Source organism: Doryrhamphus excisus, chromosome 2, assembly GCF_030265055.1.
Source record: "Doryrhamphus excisus isolate RoL2022-K1 chromosome 2, RoL_Dexc_1.0, whole genome shotgun sequence".
Lineage (NCBI taxonomy): Eukaryota > Metazoa > Chordata > Actinopteri > Syngnathiformes > Syngnathidae > Doryrhamphus > Doryrhamphus excisus.
The window spans coordinates 6,713,083-6,732,692 of record NC_080467.1 but is presented as its reverse complement, the minus strand read 5'-3'; the positions used below and the strand labels follow the sequence as shown (position 1 = coordinate 6,732,692).

Here is a 19,610-nt window from a genome sequence, read left to right as displayed (position 1 = left end):
ATAAGATGAAGAGCTAATGCCAGATTTTGGAGATCACACATCAGCTTGTCGGGACGCAGGATGAGTCTCATTAAAATGTCATCATCCGATTTTGACTTTTTAACGTAATGAAATTCTCCTGCTTGTGTGGAGCTCAACAACCAATGACAACCACAAACGGCAGATTTGTCCCGTTCTAATCTTCTAATGATTCACTTCAAACATCGTCAAGACAAGAACCAAACGCGATCGGTTTAAGAAAACAAATTCCAGACAATCTGGACAAGGTTTTCAGCAGGTGATTGCCAGCGAAGGCATCGTTTTGCTGAACAAAGTCTGACCTGTGTATTCAGCCTGTGAATTCTATCAATTCAGTCTGTCAAATGTTTGCAGCATTTCTTGAAAATGTTCCACAGAGGTGTCCACATGAATAGTTTCAGTTTGTAGTTGAACAATGCCAACTCGCTGTTTCTGTCTATTTATGTCACAGCTGTCCTGTGATATTTATAGTAAAACTATGAATTTATCATAGAAAACCTTCGACCCCACCTTTTGGACAGCCATGCGTCAGGCGATGGAGGAGTTTGTCCAAGGGCGGGCAGGGCTTGGGTTGCATTGTGGAGGGGTTTATGCAGCTATCAGACCCGCATTGCATGGTGGTACGGAGGTGGACATCCACTTCCACTCGCATGTGCAGCAGATACTCCACTCTTGACGCTTGTGTTTAACTACAGAATAAACACATGACGCAATTGGCGTAGTTCATTCTGGCCGTCCTGTTTTGTGAGACAGCTTCTCTCCAAATGTCTCCAAATCTCTTCAGGTTTTCATCTCCAGATCTCATGACACCCCTACTTGCTATCTATTGTTACAAAGTGAAAAGAGCATAAACTCTTGTACATGTCATTTCTGTCTCAGAAACCGGTTTACATTGACGCATTTCTGCTGGGTGCTAAAGCTAGCAATGATCATTTAATTTAATCATCAACTATGATGATTAAATAATAGCCGATTATGATACGGAGAGCTATCAAACACCTTTTTACTGCACGTTTACCAAAGCTGCCATTTTGTAGTCCTATATTTCCTTTGTAGATACCCGCTTGGCCACCCTGTGTGTTCTTTGATTGCAATGCTACTGTTTGCTGGCCGCATCGAGGATTTACTCGGCACTCTGTTTATGTTAGCTAGCTGGCTTGCAAGATCGGGGGGGGGGGCTGCCTTGGTCGCCACGGCAACAGTATCCCACAGAAGGTCTCGGGGAGTAGGCCTCGTTAGGACAATTGTGAGCCACTGAAGCATGTCTGCAAAGTTGCACCGTAGCCCGCTGGGTATTTTCTGCACATTACCAATCAGTAGAATGAATTAGTTAGGATATTAGCAATAAGAAAAGTTAGCAGGATTGTTTTGCTCCCAACTCACATGCATTCTTTCTCTTTATTGCAGACTGGCTGACTTCATCCTCAACCTTTTTCAACTACGCCAAGGGGACGCCAAAAGCAGTTTTAATGAACCAGTACACGCTAGCCGACGCCATGACCGATAAGTAAGTGGTACACGCTAGCTCCCTCACACGCTCGTGTAAAGCGATTGAGAATTATTAAGACGGCCATGCTTGTTGCTGCTGACACTCCCCTCTGCAAGAATGTCTGCTCTGGCAAGTGGCATTCCGGAGGTTGCAGTGCACTACTCGGGGGGGTGTATAGTCTGTTATTGCCCCCCTGAAGATGTATGACATTTGCATTGAGGTAGTTATGCATGTTTTCCCTTTTGAGCTCCCAGAGGGTTAGCGTTGGGATTAGAGTTACTAGAGTTAGTTACTAGAGTTAGAGTTACTAGAGTTAGAGTTATTAGAGTTAGGGCTAGGGTTAGCGTTATTAGAGTTAGAGTTATTAGGGTTAGGGTTAGCGTTATTAGAGTTAGGGTTAGCGTTATTAGAGTTAGAGTTATTAGAGTTAGGGCTAGCGTTAGCGTTATTAGAGTTAGGGTTAGCGTTATTAGAGTTAGAGTTATTAGAGTTTGGGCTAGCGTTAGCGTTATTAGAGTTAGAGTTATTAGAGTTAGGGTTAGCGTTAGCGTTAGCGTTATTAGAGTTAGGGTTAGCGTTAGCGTTATTAGAGTTAGGGTTAGCATTATTAGAGTTAGAGTTATTGGAGTTAGGGTTAGCGTTATTAGAGTTATTAGAGTTAGTGTTAGCGTTATTAGAGTTAGGGTTAGCGTTATTAGAGTTAGGGTTAGCGTTATTAGAGTTAGAGTTATTCGAGTTAGTGTTAGCGTTATTAGAGTTAGGGTTAGCGTTATTAGAGTTAGAGTTATTCGAGTTAGGGTTAGGGTTAGCGTTAGCGTTATTAGAGTTAGGGTTAGCGTTATTAGAGTTACAGTTATTAGAGTTAGGGTTAGCGTTATTAGAGTTAGAGTTATTCGAGTTAGGGTTAGCGTTAGCGTTATTAGAGTTAGGGTTAGCGTTATTAGAGTTACAGTTATTAGAGTTAGGGCTAGCGTTAGCGTTATTAGAGTTAGGGTTAGCGTTATTAGAGTTAGAGTTATTAGAGTTAGGGTTAGCGTTATTAGGGTTAGGGTTAGCGTTATTAGAGTTAGAGTTATTAGAGTTAGGGTTAGCGTTATTAGAGTTAGGGTTAGTGTTATTAGAGTTAGAGTTATTAGCGTTAGGGCTAGCGTTAGCGTTATTAGAGTTAGAGTTATTAGAGTTAGGGTTAGCGTTAGCGTTATTAGAGTTAGGGTTAGCGTTATTAGAGTTCGAGTTATTAGGGTTAGGGTTTAGGGTTAAACCTGAAGGCCTTCGAGGCTTTGTTGCACTACATCATCTTTATTCCCTCACTAGTTCCATTTTCTCTTGTTTTGTCTCTTTTGTAAATGTTGTCTCCAACACTCAGTGGGGTTTGCTGATTGGAGAATTTGGGCGCAGTAAACCAAATAATAAGCCGAATAAGGTCCGTCCTATAATGTGACAATCCAAACCTCTTTGTCATGTTTTTTGGTCCCCTGTTCTGTACGGAAAATACTGTCAGATGATAAATACGGGCTTTCGAGGGTCTGCTCTAGCCGCCAAGGAAAATAGCCGTAAATAAACCTTTGGTCAGTATTTCATTCAGGATCCCCTGGACCGAATGAAAATGAAGTGAAGGTGGGGAGTTTCTGAGTAAGTGATGATGATGTTGACGAGCTGTCCACCCTGGATGAAAGGTATCCGGGCAACCAGAAAGAGCAAAAAGGAGGAGGAGGAGCCCCTTGTTTTATTGTGCGCCTGTTGCTAGTCCATGTTGTCAGAAGATTGTCCACTGGCGGAGAATGATAAATGTTTTGCCGAAAGGAAGTGAGGGCAAACGTTGGAGGAGGTCGCCCCCGCTCCTCCCTTCCTGACAGTGATGGTGAACAAAGCATCCCCTCAACACGGCGCTACTTCATATTCATATACAGGGAAGAAGATTTTCTTTCTAGCATGGAAACATTATTTTCTCCAGGAAAACGTTGGCTCCGTGGGATTCCTCTCACACGGTTGGCATTCTCACATTGCCTCAGTTGGTATAACCCAACAGGCCAAGCAGCATGTGCCATCTCATCCCGAAAGGGTGGTTTGGAAGACATGTTGCCATACATGTGATACAGATGTCCTCCATGTTTTGCAACCATACATTCAGAGACAGAGACAGAATGTTGTTTTTATTTAGGCTGCTTTTGTACATTCTCAAGAATGTACCAAGAGGGAATATTGCAAAAACAATAGCAAGATGGTAAAAATGTCTTTCTCTTTCACTGTGGTTCCCACAAACTGATGGTTTGTAGTTGAACATGCCTCCTGCTCCTTCCTGCTCCTTCTTTTGTCTTTCCATTCACCAACCACTGTGGGAATTCCCAGGCCGGGAGAACGTCTCTCCAAACCCAAACTCGCCCTCCTCTGTCCCTATCGTTTGCCCGCCCCCCCCCCCCCCCCCCCCCCCCCCCCCCCACCTGCAGTGACACATGCTGACAGCACTGTCAGGGACTGTTGATGTAGAGATGGATCGGCTGAATTGCAAAGAGAAGAATGTGTTGGGGGGGGGGGGGGGTCCACTGTATATGTGTGCTTTGTTACTGCATGAGTCAAGGTCCTGCTTGCTGGATTTTGGAGGAGTCAGGATGGTGGGGGGGGGGCTAAATGTGCATGCGTAAGCAAGTACAGTGTACCCATAACCTTTTACCTAAAAATGGCAGAGCCTCAGAAAGAAAAACCGTGACTGACAAAAGCAGGTCTTTTTCAACGACGGTAAAGCGATCCAGCGCCATCATTTCCATTTAGCCTTCAAGTCGTCATGGCAAAGTCCTTTCACTTTTCCACCGCGTGGTGATGCGAAGACGCGTTGTATCGATGCCGGCGTTTCAGGCGACTAAAGTACACAACGTTTTGCAGAGTGAGAAGGCCGAAGCGATCCACGCTATGTTTGTTAACAAGTGACCTTGGGGGAAGTCAGGACAAGCCGTTTGCAGCACTTGATGGAAAAGGAGCGCTTGATTTGCTCACGCTAATACACCTATTGAGCAGTATGTGTAACCTTGCCTGGTTGGAACTTTTTAGAATAGTTAACTGAGCTATTTTATTGGTATGAAGTAATAATTCTCCATATAATTACCGTGCTAACCGTGTGAGGAAATTAGATGTGTATTTACTATTGGCTGATTCCTTGTTCAATCCCCTCATCAAAACCCATGAACTCCCCACTTCCTGGTGTCACCAAGGTCATGGTTTCGGGGCACCCCGGAACTCGCACCCCACCATGACCCCACCCGCCCTTGAATGACTTACAAAGGCGTGGCATCCTCAGAAATTGTGGGTCCACAGGAAAAAAACCCCGTCTCAGCTGTCACCGCGTTTGTGGGAGCTGAACGGGAAACAAAGTCCGAGCGCTTCCTAACGATGTCCAAGGGGATGTAGCCTTTGACCCAAAGCTCATCAATCTCTCTGCCCATGTCATCATCCCCCTGGTCTCCATTGATGCTGTCAGAGGAGAGTAAGGCAGGGTCGTGATGTGTGGTTTGTTTGTGCTTGCATCCATCTTTGGGGGCTTCGTGTGCCTCTCAACAATGGCGGGGAGTCTGAAGTGATACCTCTTGGACACTGAAAGGCTGCGTTGGATGGCTAGCTGGTCGGCTAGCTTGCATGGCTCTTGACTTTGATCTCTTGTGCTAATATACTTTCAAGGATACAAGCATTGTTGGTGCTTTGGGGGTTTGTCAGAAGGTTTTATCGGGGTGTCACAAGATGTTGTTTTTCTTTCAGAATAAACACCAAACTGGGACTGTAATTCATTCATTCATTCATTTTCTACCGCTTTTTCCTCACGAGGGTCGCGGGGGGTGCTGGAGCCTATCCCAGCTGTCTTCGGGCGAGAGGCGGGGTACACCCTGGACTGGTCGCCAGCCAATCCCAGGGCACATATAGACAAACAACCATTCACACTCACATTCATACCTATGAACAATTTGGAGTGGCCAATTAACATAGCATGTTTTTGGAATGTGGGAGGAAACCGGAGTACCCGGAGAAAACCCATGCACGGGGAGAACATGCAAACTCCACAAAGAGATGGCCGAGGGTGGAATTGAACCCTGGTCTCCTAGCTGTGAGGGGACTGTAATTAATAAATCAAATGAAAGCCTTTCAAGAGGCATTGATTTCAGCATTTGATCTGTAGAACAGTGGCATTGAATGGAGTGAGCCCTGTAGTCAGTCATACAGTCTGTCTCGTGGGTGGAGGCGGGGCCAGTATCATACACACAGAGTGTAAGCTAACATGGAATCAATCTTGTATCTGGTGGCACCCCTACTAAGAGATCTTTTTTCAGGGGCCTGAATTCAGTTCTGTTTGTGTACATGTTTTTCTTGCGTCCTAATTCCATGATTAATGACACGACGGTGCACATTGACCCCGAGTGAAGCCAAGGAAGACCAAGTATCTCAAAGCACTTCAGCTGTAGGGAATAAAGCCGGTGTACTTGTGCAAGGAGAATGCATTCAGAGCCATTTGTTAGGGTTTTCTTTCGGCCAGAAGAGAAGCGGTCTGATGGAACAGACTGGAAAGCGTCGTGAATGGAGGACCAACCATCTGTCAACATGGTCTGCCTCTGCTTCTCTCCCTTTTTATGCTCTTCAGATTTTGCAATGATGCATGTGGTATTGCTTTTCATTTGAATAGGAGGTATGCTAGCTGCTTAGGGTAAATGCTCCAACGGTGCGTCGTTGGTGGGGGTATGGTCTACAGAACAATAAAACACTGGATGTATTTGAATCATTAGTGGCCGTCATCTACCTGGGCGTGTCTGACCTCTTTCTTCTCCCCCTTACCCCTAGCTTGAGGATTTTATAATTCTCCCAGAGGAAGAACTTCGCGTCTTGTAAGGAGTCACAGGTCAGAAACTTTACTCCTCCATCTCCATCCTCCCCGTTTTTTTGCTCCTTGCTGTGCAGACCGTGACCGGGCTGCTCCTGGGCCTGCACGCTCCAACATGAATGCTGCATGCTCAACCCGACCCTTCCCAACACCCCCGCCACCCTTTTCCTTGCTTTGGTTGTGTAATCACCCGGGCTTTGCTCTTTTTGTGTGGCTTTTCCCTCTTGCATGATCACACCTGGCCAAAGCAACTTTGATGGGATTGGGCTTTTCTTTGGTGCTATTCCGTTGGCTTGCATATTCATCCTTTATCTTCCTGGAATCAAACTGGGGGCTTGTGTGGTTCAGATTGAAACATTAGGATGAACAGCCAACTAATTCAAGTGGGCTTCCACGTCATGCTTTGCTTTGGCCTCTCAACCACTTCCCTTCCTCCTATGAGCTGCATGATGGCTTACGGCTTATCGATGAATTCACCTGACACTGGCAATGAATGAGAAGGGCCTTCAACATGCAAGCATTCATGCTTTCTACCAAGTCGTCACCCATATCATGCTTTGTGGCAAAACACAATCAGCCTGACCAAAAATTCACCTAAATGTAAACACTTGACAAATGGGGCTGAAGTTCTACAGAAGTTATTATTATGCAATATTATATGATGCCATACGATATTATACGATGCAGTATGATATTATACAATGCCGTACGATATTATATGATGTAGTATGATATTATACGATGCAGTACGATATTATATAGTATGATATTATACGATGCAGTACGATATTATATGATGTAGTATGATATTATACGATGCAGTACGATATTATACGATGTAGTATGATATTATACGATACCGTACGATATTATATGATGCAGTATGATATTATATGATGCACTATGATATTATACGATGCCATACGATATTATATGATGCAGTATGACATTATATGATGCACTATGATATTATACGATGCCATACGATATTATACAATGCCATATGATATTATACAATATTATTCGATATGATACGATTCCGTACGATATTATACGATTCCATACAATATTATACGATTCCATACGATATTATACAATGCCATACGATACTATACAATGCAGTACGATATTATACAATGCCGTACGATACCATACGATGTCGTACGATGCCGTTCAATGCCGTACGATACTGTGCTTTCCCAGTGCCTCTGAGCACTATAACCATCGTGACCCACTACCTGATTTCCCTACAAAGGGCTACTGAAAAGTGAGTGGAACCCTTTTCAATGGAAATGCAATAAAAAGTGTGCCGGTCCGGACCGTTTCGTGGACACAGGGCTTAGATTACCCTAGAGACTTGAAACAGGAAGTGCATTAGAGAGCATCTTTTATATCCTGTAAATCCTCTCATTAGGAGGGCTTTAAAGAACGGTTCAATGATGGCTGATTTCTGCTCCTCGCTGATCTTTCCAGTACAACCAATGAAATGTTTTGAACCTTCCCTCTCCTGGTTTGTTTCCCAATCCTACCAATATCCCAATCCTAACACGTACTGAGAAGTGTTGTGTGTTTGTGTTGTTCATTCCTGTTTCTGGCTTGCCAAATTCAAGAGAACCCCCTACTTTTTTCACACACAAACCACTCCACAGGAGGCGTTTATCCGATGCCACCGTGAAATAGCTGCCCACAGAAGACAAGCGAGAGAGACAAGCAGGGAGTGGAAGGAGGAAGAAGGAAGGAGATGTAGAATAATTTCTGTGTCTTTCAAGCGGCCCGTGACGGGTGGGAGGTTGATCTGAAAGCCTTTCTTTACAATTCATGACGCAGGACGATTTGGACAACAAACATCAGCGCAGACCCGACAACCAGTCTTGGCTTGGGTACATTGTAGACCGCAAGGCTTCCCAAAATAGTTGTCTGTACTATGCTGGCTGCCATTATTGCAGCCTCGGGGAAACAACATCAAGCGATGACTTGTCTGTGAATGGTGGCTTCCATAGTCAGATGACAGCCTTTGGCTTGCTCTGTTTGTCGTCAACATTTCAACATTTCAGACGTCAAATCTTCCCAGTTAAATTCACTGGTTCCCCCTCTATTTTATTTGGCTTTGTGGGAATAATGCTGACTGGAAGTGCCTTGGATGAAAATAGCAGAGGATCAAAACAGGACATGGAAGATGCAAAAGAAATAATCCAAACAAGTTAACACCTGAGCTTCCCTGATTTTCAAGTGAAAGAAGTACTATTGGGATACTTTGGCCACACAGAAATGCTCCACAATGTTGAACGGTCCATATGTTGACTCTCTTAAGGTTCCTCATCCACGTGACTCAAAGAAAGGGTGTGTTGTTTTTTAAAGAAAGCCATCCTAAATATAGCCTTGTGCAGGACCTGACCCCTCATTTGCCTTTGCTGTGGCCACTTTAGGTTGACATGCTAGCTCCGCCACGGCACTCCAGCTAGTAATTATATTCCATTTGACATCCCATGTGTCGTGTTTCCTTCACACAAGCTCACATCCTCATCTTCATAGTCAGGCCACACTTTTTAATATAACCAGAAATAGTTTATTTCCAAGCGGTTGGCCAATCCAAGCGCTTGAGTGAAGATGTGGATTTGAACCTTTTTAATCATGCGGTCGGCTCTTAATCTGGCGTTGTTTAAAAGTCAACTTCCTCCTCCATCTGTCATCTCGAGGTTCCGCTGGGTAATGCATTCAGACTGCTGTGTCATCGGCCAGCCACCGGAGGTCATGCCGCCGTGTTTTGGAGATCCTGGATGAGCGGGACATACCTTGCACTATGGAATGAGACAAGCCCCCCCCCCCCCCCCCCCTCCCCCTCCCTGACAAACAACTCGCCCGTTATCCACCTGCAGCCCTTCCACTGTACTGGAAGCTTCAATAATCATACATGACGAATGATTGCCAGCTGGAGTTGTAATGCCGGCGGTTAAGCCCAGACGGAGAGATTGGTAAAGCCTCGGCTGAACTGTCACAATCGGTTCATCATGCTGTGGGGAACCTGAAAGCTGTCTCCATTTTTAAGGCTCTTTGCTCCCCATGTGGTCTCTTCCATGAGGGCTTGGACTCCCCCCGTAGTTTACAGTATTGCATACACTGTTGTATTTATAGCCTAACTCATTTAATCCCTAAAGCCGACCACCATCAGTATTTGGTTTCAGGCCTACTTGCAAGTGGGCACAGTACCTTCAAGACAGTCATGGCTTGCGCTTTGTGTAAACCGGTGCTCCATTATTCTGATGATTTGCATTATTTTCTGCATGAATTCCCAGAAATTTCCCAGTTCTTATGATGTCACATAGCATGAAAGTCCTCCCCAGGGGTCAGATAAGCGGAGGACAGCCGTATGTGATAAACCATACTTTCAGTCTGTTATCCATCAGCAACAGCGGGCACTAGGTTCACCCAAACTGAACATCTGAATGCACGCTGAAGCTTCGTGGCATTCTATCCGGAGATAAAATGATTAGCCGGGAAGAAGAGCATCTCCGTGCATTGGTGTCGATGATGGAAGCATGAGCCAGCAAGTGCACTGAGAGCTTTGGCAGCCACTGAATGTCCTGACTTCCTCACATCCGCCTCCAGCACCCCTCCACCCCATCCTCATGTGGAGCTTCTTGTCTGCACCGCATTAGGAATGTGGGAAGACCATTTTCCCTTATGGGACAAAACAACTTGGATTGTCCAGGGTGGGGGGGGGGCATCCGACTTACATCACTGATGTGCTACTTGGGCAGCATTGAACTGTACAATATTTCCAAAGCACATCTCCACCCACATGGCTGCACGGTGCTCGAGTGGTTAGCACGCAGACCTCACATCTAGGAGACCAGGGTTCAATTCCACCCCTCAGCCATCTCTGTGTGGAGTTTGCATGTTCTCCCCGTGCATGCGGGCATCTCCGTGGTACTCCAGTTTCCTCCCACATTCCAAAAACATGCTAGGTTAATTGGCGACTCCAAATTGTCCATCGGTATGAATGTGAGTGTGAATGGTTGTTTGTCTATATGTGTCCTGTGATTGGCTGGCGACCGGTCCAGGGTGTACCCCGCCTCTCGCCCGAAGATAGCTGGGATAGGCTCCAGCACCCCCGCGACCCTCGTCTCCACCCAGACGGCGCCTTGCGGTTTCATATTATGTCATTGAAAGGGACTTGAACACGTCAACGTCTTGTTTCAAACATTCTTTCAAATCCTCACGGAAATGATCTCCGTAGATTGCCACAGGTTCCTTTTCCTGGCAAAATCATATTTCCCATCAACCATCATATTGTAGCATTTGTGTAGCTGCTTGACAGTTCATTGATCGCCTTTATCCTCCAATTACTAGCTTCGCCACGACTCCTGTTCTTCTCTAATTCTGATTTGCGGTGCAGTACTCTGGTCTGGTTCAGTGATCCAAACAACAAATGCATCAGTTATGGACATATTGCATAACAAGACTCATTCCAAAACAGAAGGCCTTCTGCTGCTCCTCTTATTTTTATATTCAACATGGCAGAAAATGAGTAGGAAGAAGCAGAACTTCTTCATCCTACCCCCTCACCCTCACACAGGCTGCCCCCCCTTTTTCCTAAGTGGCCAGCCAACATTTCTGCTCGGTCACCAGTGCAGTACTGGGAAGGCCTCGGCCCCGAGCAGGTGTCGGCCTCCTTGTGAAGTTGGAGGAGCCTAAGAGGAACACAAAGGCCTGAAAGAGTCCTGCCAGCATGGCAACCGTCTTGAATATCCCGGGCCAGTGTGGCAGCTCCTCTAAATCTCTCTGCGGCGCAGGGTGGCTGCCAATTTGCGCTTTCAGCTACTGTAACACACCGACCCTCCAATGTGGCTTGAAGGCTTTTGTTAAGCCTTGACCTAAATTGGGGAGCATGCAGTGTACCAGTCAGGATAGGTCAGAACTGCTGAGGCACCAGTTGGAAAGTTCTGATTTAGACTTGGGCTTTTGCTGCCCCTGCTCTTCTTCTCAGTGGTTGTCTTTGAAATGGACTGTTTGAAAGATGCTCTTTACGGGATCCTTCCAGATCCCAATGCCTTGGGTGATCTGTGAACCCCCCCCCCCCCCCCTCCTTTGCAGCTAAGCTGATCTGTGCTGGCATTTCGTCTGGCAAGACTGAACGAGCTGGGCGAGAGAGCTCCACTGTGTCCTCTCTGTTCATTGTTTGCGGCTCTGCAGTGATGATGTGGAGGGCCGGGGGTGGGGAGGGGTGGAGTAGTCGGAGTGAGTGGAGGCCTACACTCATCTTCGGTAAACAATTGGTCCTTGTGCACTTGGACTCAACCCCCACATTCACCCCCCTCTTGGTAAACTGATGAGTCTGCCTGGAACTGGAATCTTTTTGCTTGGTGATCCCCGTGTTTTGAAGGTCAACCCCCCCCTAGGGAAATCTGTGCTCCCTACCAAGCGAATCAATAGTCAATCCTCCCAGTAAATATGAAGCTGATTGATTGCCCGTGCACCCTCCCGCCACCAACGGCCTAGTTGTTAGAAGTAAGGACTAACCTACATTTGGAATTGCCATACTTCTGGTCATGAGAAACAATGCGCTAGTTGTTCTATTTCTTTTTCATTCCTCTGCTGCTACAAACTGTAATACTTTCACTCTTAATAGGTGTTTAGAGGAGGATTTTCCCAACTGAAAGCCGGTCGTTTTGTTTACATAAGTGTTTCAGAGCCTGAGAAGGCAAACGTTGGTGAAGACGATCATCATTTCCATGTCAAAAGCTGTCTCCTTTGCCCTCCTACTATAAAAAAGGAAAACATCTAATTAACATATTGAGTATTCTTTGTATTCTTACTGTAATGTCCGGACTGGACAAAATTTGTACATCCAGTAATTAGGCCACACTTGGGTGTCCATGTTGTAAAGTACTATATTTAGTACACAGAAAGATTTGTTAACTTTTAATAAAAAGCTGTGTGAAACGGCTGGTTACGCAATATTTATCCCCGTCCTCCTCCTCCTCCTGGGAACTAAAACCACTAAAGTCTTCCTCTTCTTTACAATTGAACAACCTCATAATAGCTAGGCCTTTAGCTTGAGTTATCCCGTTGTCATGCAGTAGTTTGGACTTTGGAAGCCCGCTGGATCCGACGTTGTTTGACGTGTAGGGCGTCTAAAGTCACTTTTTGACAAAACAAAAGCTCACAAACTTGTACTCTTTTTGGTGCGACGTGCTTGCTTGGTTTCTTGAACCCAACACACGAGTAGGGAGTACGACAACAGCAGTCTGCTTTTATATACTTCCCAGGCAGTTGGTCTGTACTAAACTGTTACAATAGTGATGGTTTGCAGTGCGGAAATATGGCTGCTTAGACGTACATGTACGGTATATAGAATATACCGTATGTTGGTGTTTGAACCGATATTGCACAATATTTCTCATTTACTCTGATGACTTGACCTGAATATAATCAGCCACCCTGCTGTTTGGTGTCCTCGTTTTTAGGAATGGTCCTTGAATGCCACTCCAGCAGCAATGGTAGCCTTGCAGATGAGACAAACACACACTAAATATTTCCCTGTGCTGGTCACCCTCTCTAATGAGCATTGCTTTAGACTCTATTGAGTTGACTTTTCCATGCCATTGGGATGTATTGACATGCAGCTGTACTTGCAGAAAACAGACGAACTCATCGAACAGTTTGAAACCCACATGTAATGGTAATGGTAATGGTTTTATTTCATTTGAACATGCATCAGATTACAATTGAGTGCATCAGATAATCAGGTCATAGTTCCACATGTCCAAAAGGAGTAGGAAGAAACAAAGCTTATTATTAAATCCTACCCCTCCATCTGGTACTTTTACAATCAGTAACTGTTACATTTGTTCACTTCCTGCTTTCCATAATATAGTTTAAGGTTTTTTTTTTTTGTTTTTTTTAAATGATGTACCTTGTACCGAAGTACGAGGTGATATGACCATCCAATGACATAATGGGTACCATAGTAAGTGTCAATATAGTGATATATATATAGCACATCATGACTGGTTCAAGACTCTTCATCCTTGTATTTAGCAAACATCAACTGCTTGTATTGTTTCTTGAATTGGCTCATCGTTGTGCATTGTTTGAGGTCCTTACTCAATCCATTCCATAGTTTGATTCCACATACTGAAATGCTATGCCTCAGGTATCCATCGCCAAATGCGGACCGGGGTTGGTTTGCACCATTGTCGTCCATATGGGAACCTTTTTTTGGACTCCTATGGAAAAGGTGTTCCGATTTTTGCTATTTGCTGTTTTTTTTTAAATCTACCTTTAGTGCAACCCATGGCAAAAAAGGCAAGTTCCTTATCTGGTAAGACATCTGATTATCTATTTGTGACCGACTCTTGCTTGTGGAAAGAAGACTTGATGGAGTTGTGGAAAATCATGAAAAGCCTGTTTATTTAAGTATATACAGTATGCTAGCCATTGACCTTGTGTCACAGGATTATTTGTGGATACAGTACATCCTGAACACATGCAGCATTCACCAAAGCCGCAATGATACATTGTCATGTCACATGACTCAAGAAAGCAGAAGGCACTCGGTCAGGTCATCACTCTGTGAGATGTGCGTATTCAACAACAGTAGAAAATCTGACGTCCGTCCGTGGTAGATTGACAGGGACTGTCATGCAACCTGAGCTGCAGTTCCGGTTCTGCGTGTGCGGCCCCCCCTCGTTGAGGCAAAGTTGGCCTTCACTGTGCATGCGGCACGAGCGGGATTGAGAACAGATTTACAGATTTATTTGAATATTTTGCCTAATCTTTAAAGCCTCGGCTGACCTCGGACAGCCGACCTGAAACACGGCCAACTCTTAAATATTGACCATTGGGACACTGGGCATGCACTAAGTTGGGAAATATCCCATTTAACTGAACGCAACATGTTCAGTGGAATGTGGAACAAGAATCATAGGCCCACTTTAAATCAGCTTTGCTTCTTCCTACTCCTTTTTGGACGTGTGGAACTGTGGAATGTACTCCATAGCCATAACCAAAATGTTTCGAAAATGTCATTTAGCCACCATACCACAAACATGCTCAGCGTCTTGTCCTCATGTGCTGCTTATCCGGTCCTTCCTGGAGGCATCCATCCACCATGGAACCATGAAGATAGCTCTGGAAACATCACATGGAAAATGGCATTTGGCGGCTCCACTTAGCCCTGCTGTCATTGTCTCTAGCATATTCTTTGGTGAAACTATACTCCCGCCCCCAACTTCACAGGGGGTGGGGGGTTTCCTCAGTAAGCCGGAGGTGTTTGGTTATTTCTAGGACAGATTAATCATTATGTCACATGGTTATTGTCATGATTCCACCCCATGGTTTATTCATTGCAACATGTTCAGGTTCTTTCCAAAAGAATATTTGAACCGAACGTATCAGTCATGCTCATATCTGGGGGAGGGGAAGTGGATTTGATGACTTCCCGTTTTCGCTCTGCTGCTGCGTGATAAGACCCGGCCCTTCTTCTCGTCGCACATTGCAAAAGTCTGACTTGGCGGTTTGCCTCACTCCTGCCGTTGTGCTTTGCAGAGGAAATTTCACAGTTCCCAAGCTGCCAGAGTCCAATATGGGGTTTGGCGTGCTGGGGGTGTTCCTGGGACTGCTTCTGGAGGTGTCCACCCACGGACCCCATTCTGTGCCTCGGACCTCATGGAGACACCAAGGTGAGTCCACAGAGAGGAAGATAGAAATGTTGATGTGCTCTTCACCAACACTCTATTCTTTACTTCTGGGCGACAGCGTATTCCAAAAATATTCTTTTAACAAGAAGAAAGAAGCAAAAAATGGGAAATATCAAAACATTAGGAGAAAAAAGTAGTTTAGAAGCAAAAAAACTTGACTTTTACGAGAATTATTTATAATATCGTGAGGAAACAACTTTTTTTAAGACATAATATTTTGATAAAGAACAAATATATTTGAAATTTAGGGAAATGGTTTGAGGGAAGGTTAGAACATTATGGGAACATCAGCAGCAGAAATAGAAAAAAACACTGGACAAGAATAAAGTCACAAAGAGTGGGGGGGTCAAGGAGCGCTTTCAGTGTCACTGCAGACCTGGCAACATTTCCACATGGAGCGTACAACATGCGGTCTTGAACACGCGGGTGCGCTCCTCAGCTCTTTTATGTTCAAGGGAAAGGTCTACGGTCTTGAATAAAAATCTTAAAGAATATCATCTGGATGGAGATAACATCCTGCCACCCACTTCTTTGTCAAACAGCAGGCTTGACTACACGTCCTAAAATAAACCTGAGAAATAAGCTAACCTAGCGGTAGCTTACATGGCTATTCTCCCGTTGTTCTATGTGGTATACGGCATCAGTCCTGTTGGAAAGGTGCAGTGTTACAGTCTACAGCAGGGGTCTCAAACTCGCGGCCCGTGGGCCAAATGGGGCCGCGGGACGCTAGTTTGAGGCCCCCGCCTTGATATGAAAGTTTTTAATGTGCAAGTTTGATATGTATGCTGTATGGTATCATGTACCCAGAAAAGACAGCTTAAATTGTTTATTTTTTCATCTTATTTTGTGTAGAAAAATAAAAAATTAAGATATTTGAAAACAGTGGAATGTTTTATCAGAACTTTTCTTGTAGAAAACCGAAACCAAAGCACTGAAAAGGTGAAGGTTATAGCAGAAGCACAAGCATCGAAGACAATTTATTTATTTATGTTTCTGTTTTTAAAGAATACATTTTTTTTAACCTGATTCGGCACAGCCTTACCCAGACCCTAACTCCAGTGGCCCCCAGGTAAATTGAGTTTGAGACCCCTGATCTACAGGATATGACAAAAGTGGACAAGTAGCTCATTAGCATAAACGCTGCAGACACACAAAGCAAGGTGTTCCCACTAGGGCTTACTAAAAGCTATTTTAACGTGTCTAAATTCTAGCATCACAGCTAAATTGGCCACCTCCAATAGAGCCGCATGGGGCCATAGCTAAAATGTACAAAAAATATCCACTAATGAGTTATTAGGCCAGAAGACCTTATGTTCCGCCATGTTCTTTTTCTGGTCTCTCTTGTAAGATGGTTTATAGGCGCCCACTAAGGCAAGCGTTCGTGTTCAATTCTGACACTCTGCTTAGATTTAGAGCTGATGGAGTTTTCCGAGCCGGGCATCTTCAACTACTCAACGCTGCTACTGAGCGAGGAGAGGGACGCGCTCTACGTGGGTGCCAGGGAGGCCATCTTTGAACTTAGCAAGAAGAACGTGACCGTCCGAAACAACAAGGTATGAAACCAATGGATGACCATGTGGAAGGGCGGGACAATATTATTGGAATTCTGATTTGTTCGTCAATATATTTGAAGGCTCTGTGGCAAGTCGGCGACACCCCCGTCGCCATGTGCACCCTCAAGGGGAAATCAAAGGAGGTGAGAGACATCATTGTTGCATCACTGCTGTCACGGAAGAGTGTATTGACATCTTCTGTCTTGCTGTTGCTGTCCAGACCGACTGTCTTAACTACGTCCGAGTGCTGCAGGTCGTCGACAGCGAGCGGCTCTACATCTGCGGGACGTACGCCTTCCAGCCTCAGTGTGATTATTTGGTCAGTTCTTGCCACCCGTGTAAATATGACATGGACAAGGACGCCGTTTTTTAGCTTGAATCTCTTCTCGCAGACTTTGGCTGACTTTTCTTTGGAGGGTCGAGCTGAAGACGGCAGGGGAAAGTGCTCTTACGACCCCTCGCAGAGCTTCACCACGGTCATGGTTGGTGAGTGAAGGCCGCTTTCATCTCTTTAGTTCATACACTATCATTATTTATCATCCCTGTCAGTATTATTATGTTCTATTATAATATCCTGTCCTTTGACCAGATGGAGAGCTGTACTCGGGGACGGCATACAACTTCTTGGGCAGTGAGCCCATTATTTCCAGATACTCGCCATCGCAGTCCCTACTGAGGACGGAGTATTCCACCTCATGGCTCAACGGTGACTTATTCGTCTGGCTTGGTTTACGTCCCGTGATGCTGTTCTGACAAAAGTGCTCTTCTATTTCAGAGCCAAGTTTTGTTTTTGCCGATGTGATAAGGGAAAGCGACGACACGGATGGTGAAGATGATAAAATCTACTTCTTCTTCACCGAGGTGTCCGTGGAGTACGAGTTTTTTGGCAATCTGCTCATTCCTAGGGTGGCACGCGTTTGTAAGGTAAGCGCTGACATTTCCCATTACAATACACTCATATGTGACTTTACTCATCTGTATACACCAGTCATTATTTGCACTATGACCCATTTACCACTGCACTAAAATTAATATATCTGCTCCTGCATATGCTCCTGTGCAATACTATGTGTATATTTTGGATCTTGTATATACCTTGTATATATCTTGTTAAATTGTCTTTTTTTAACTCTACTTTTATATACTTTTTTTCTTTTTAAACTTGACTACTGCACTGAAAGGAGAAGCTCTCCAATCTCGTTGTACATCTTGTATAATGACAATAAAGGCCATTCCATTCTATTCCTGATTTACAGTATTCCACTTGCAGGGGGGTCCAAAGTCAGGCCCGGGGGCATTTACAGAACGCAAGTTTTCATTTTGTAAACACAGCCTGCTATGAAGTACTATTTGCCTTTTCACCTCCAACACAAAGTATTTCTACTTTCAGAAGGAATATTGAAGCAAATTGTAATTATTCTTGGCCTAAACTAAGCATTTTCTAACCTGAAGATTGCTGAATTAAGTCAAATGTAAATAGCAGGCAGAAGAAGCATTCTAATTGTTAATGCAGTGTTGTATATTGGCCACTAGGGGTCAGTCAAAAGCACCAGACTCATCACCACAACATTATTGCAGGGTCAAATGACCTCACAACAGGCGCAGTAATAACAGTAATCTTATGATAACATGGGCTACTGTTGCGGACATAACTCAGGACCCAAATATCCGCCTGTCCGCCCACCACTAAGGGCCCCTATGACACATAAATGCTTATTTAGTCTTATTACGTCTACTCTACAGGTTAATATGCGTGTAAAGCCATTAAAATACATGAATGAGACCATAGCCAGAAATATCTGATGCCATGTACAACATGGGGTAATACAAATGTACATGTGACGACTCTGGGGGTGTTATTTCATCATCTCCCAAACCCGATTCAGAAGATCTGAACCAGGTGTCATGTTTTGTCAAACGTAGAAGAGGGCTTGTTCCCCGACCGCAGGTAATGAAGTCCACAAAAGGTCAAGAATATTTGTGAGTGGCCCCCCACATCCTTCTATATTTGGGAATGAATTTGGCCCTCCGTCAAACAGTTTGGACACCCTTGCTCCGGTCTCCGGTATTGGAGCTCAGCTCATCGAATTTGTCCTTCAAACAGGGTGACCTTGGAGGACAGAGGACGCTGCAGAAAAAGTGGACATCTTTTCTAAAAGCCAAGCTGGTGTGCTCCATGCCGGAACTTAACTTCGTCTTCAACGTGGTGCACGACATCTTCATCCTGAAGGGTGCCCACTCGAGGGACACGCTCATCTATGGGGTCTTCACCTCCCAGTGGTCAGTGGTAGCACGCCCAGGAGGCCATCTTGATCATTTAGTCCGTCCTCTGAATCTTATTGTCCTCCAGGGGTAACGTGGGCTTGTCGGCGGTGTGCGCTTACAACTTGACCACCGTGGAGGAGGTCTTCTCCAAGGGCAAGTACATGCAGAAGGCCACCGTGGAGCAGTCCCACACCAAGTGGGTCCGCTACAACGGCATTACTCCATCCCCACGCCCTGGGGCGGTAAGTTGGGTGGGCATCATCTGAAAAGGATTTTTCAAAGTTGAAATGATCCAAATGTCTCTCCGCCTGCCGTGCCAGTGTATCGACGGCCACATGCGGAAGCAGAGCATCAACAGCTCCCTGCACCTCCCAGACAAGACCCTGCAGTTTGTCAAGGACCACCCCCTGCTGGAGGACCCCGTCCTGCCCGTCGGCAACAGGCCCCGCCTCATCACCAAAGACGTCAACTACACTCAGGTTGTCGTTGAGCGGGTCCGCGCACTTGATGGGAACATCTATGATGTCATCTTCACTGGAACGGGTAGGAAACGCCCCTTGTATTTCATCAGCCATTTTAGTTACGTGACTATGCTATATACGGGAACGGGAAACTTGGATAGAAAGCTCCAAGATCTGCTTCAGAATGAACCGCGGCTCACCGGTGTCAGCAGCACTCATGCAAGCCCACAATTTAGTTGCTGACAACTGAGGTGTTTGGACATT

The 19,610-nt window shown here is 45.1% G+C and overlaps 1 protein-coding gene across 5 annotated transcripts in view; it reads left to right on the top strand.

Moving 5' to 3' along the window:
* Positions 1-19,610, top strand: part of sema4d (sema domain, immunoglobulin domain (Ig), transmembrane domain (TM) and short cytoplasmic domain, (semaphorin) 4D) — a 40,620-nt gene that overhangs the window by 8,910 nt on the left and 12,100 nt on the right. For 3 of the 5 annotated variants that reach the window (XM_058058796.1, XM_058058759.1, XM_058058770.1), the window contains 11 exons: positions 1,426-1,525; positions 14,916-15,049; positions 16,475-16,620; positions 16,701-16,763; positions 16,841-16,939; positions 17,013-17,106; positions 17,210-17,326; positions 17,396-17,544; positions 18,725-18,900; positions 18,971-19,127; positions 19,206-19,428. In XM_058058796.1, the coding sequence (XP_057914779.1) occupies positions 1,488-1,525; positions 14,916-15,049; positions 16,475-16,620; positions 16,701-16,763; positions 16,841-16,939; positions 17,013-17,106; positions 17,210-17,326; positions 17,396-17,544; positions 18,725-18,900; positions 18,971-19,127; positions 19,206-19,428 (1,396 nt within the window). In that variant the 5' untranslated portion in view covers positions 1,426-1,487. Of the gene's footprint in view, positions 1-1,425; positions 1,526-6,325; positions 6,384-14,915; positions 15,050-16,474; positions 16,621-16,700; positions 16,764-16,840; positions 16,940-17,012; positions 17,107-17,209; positions 17,327-17,395; positions 17,545-18,724; positions 18,901-18,970; positions 19,128-19,205; positions 19,429-19,610 lie in introns of all 5 variants that reach the window. The other 2 variants (XM_058058782.1, XM_058058789.1) reach the window with 1 other exon arrangement.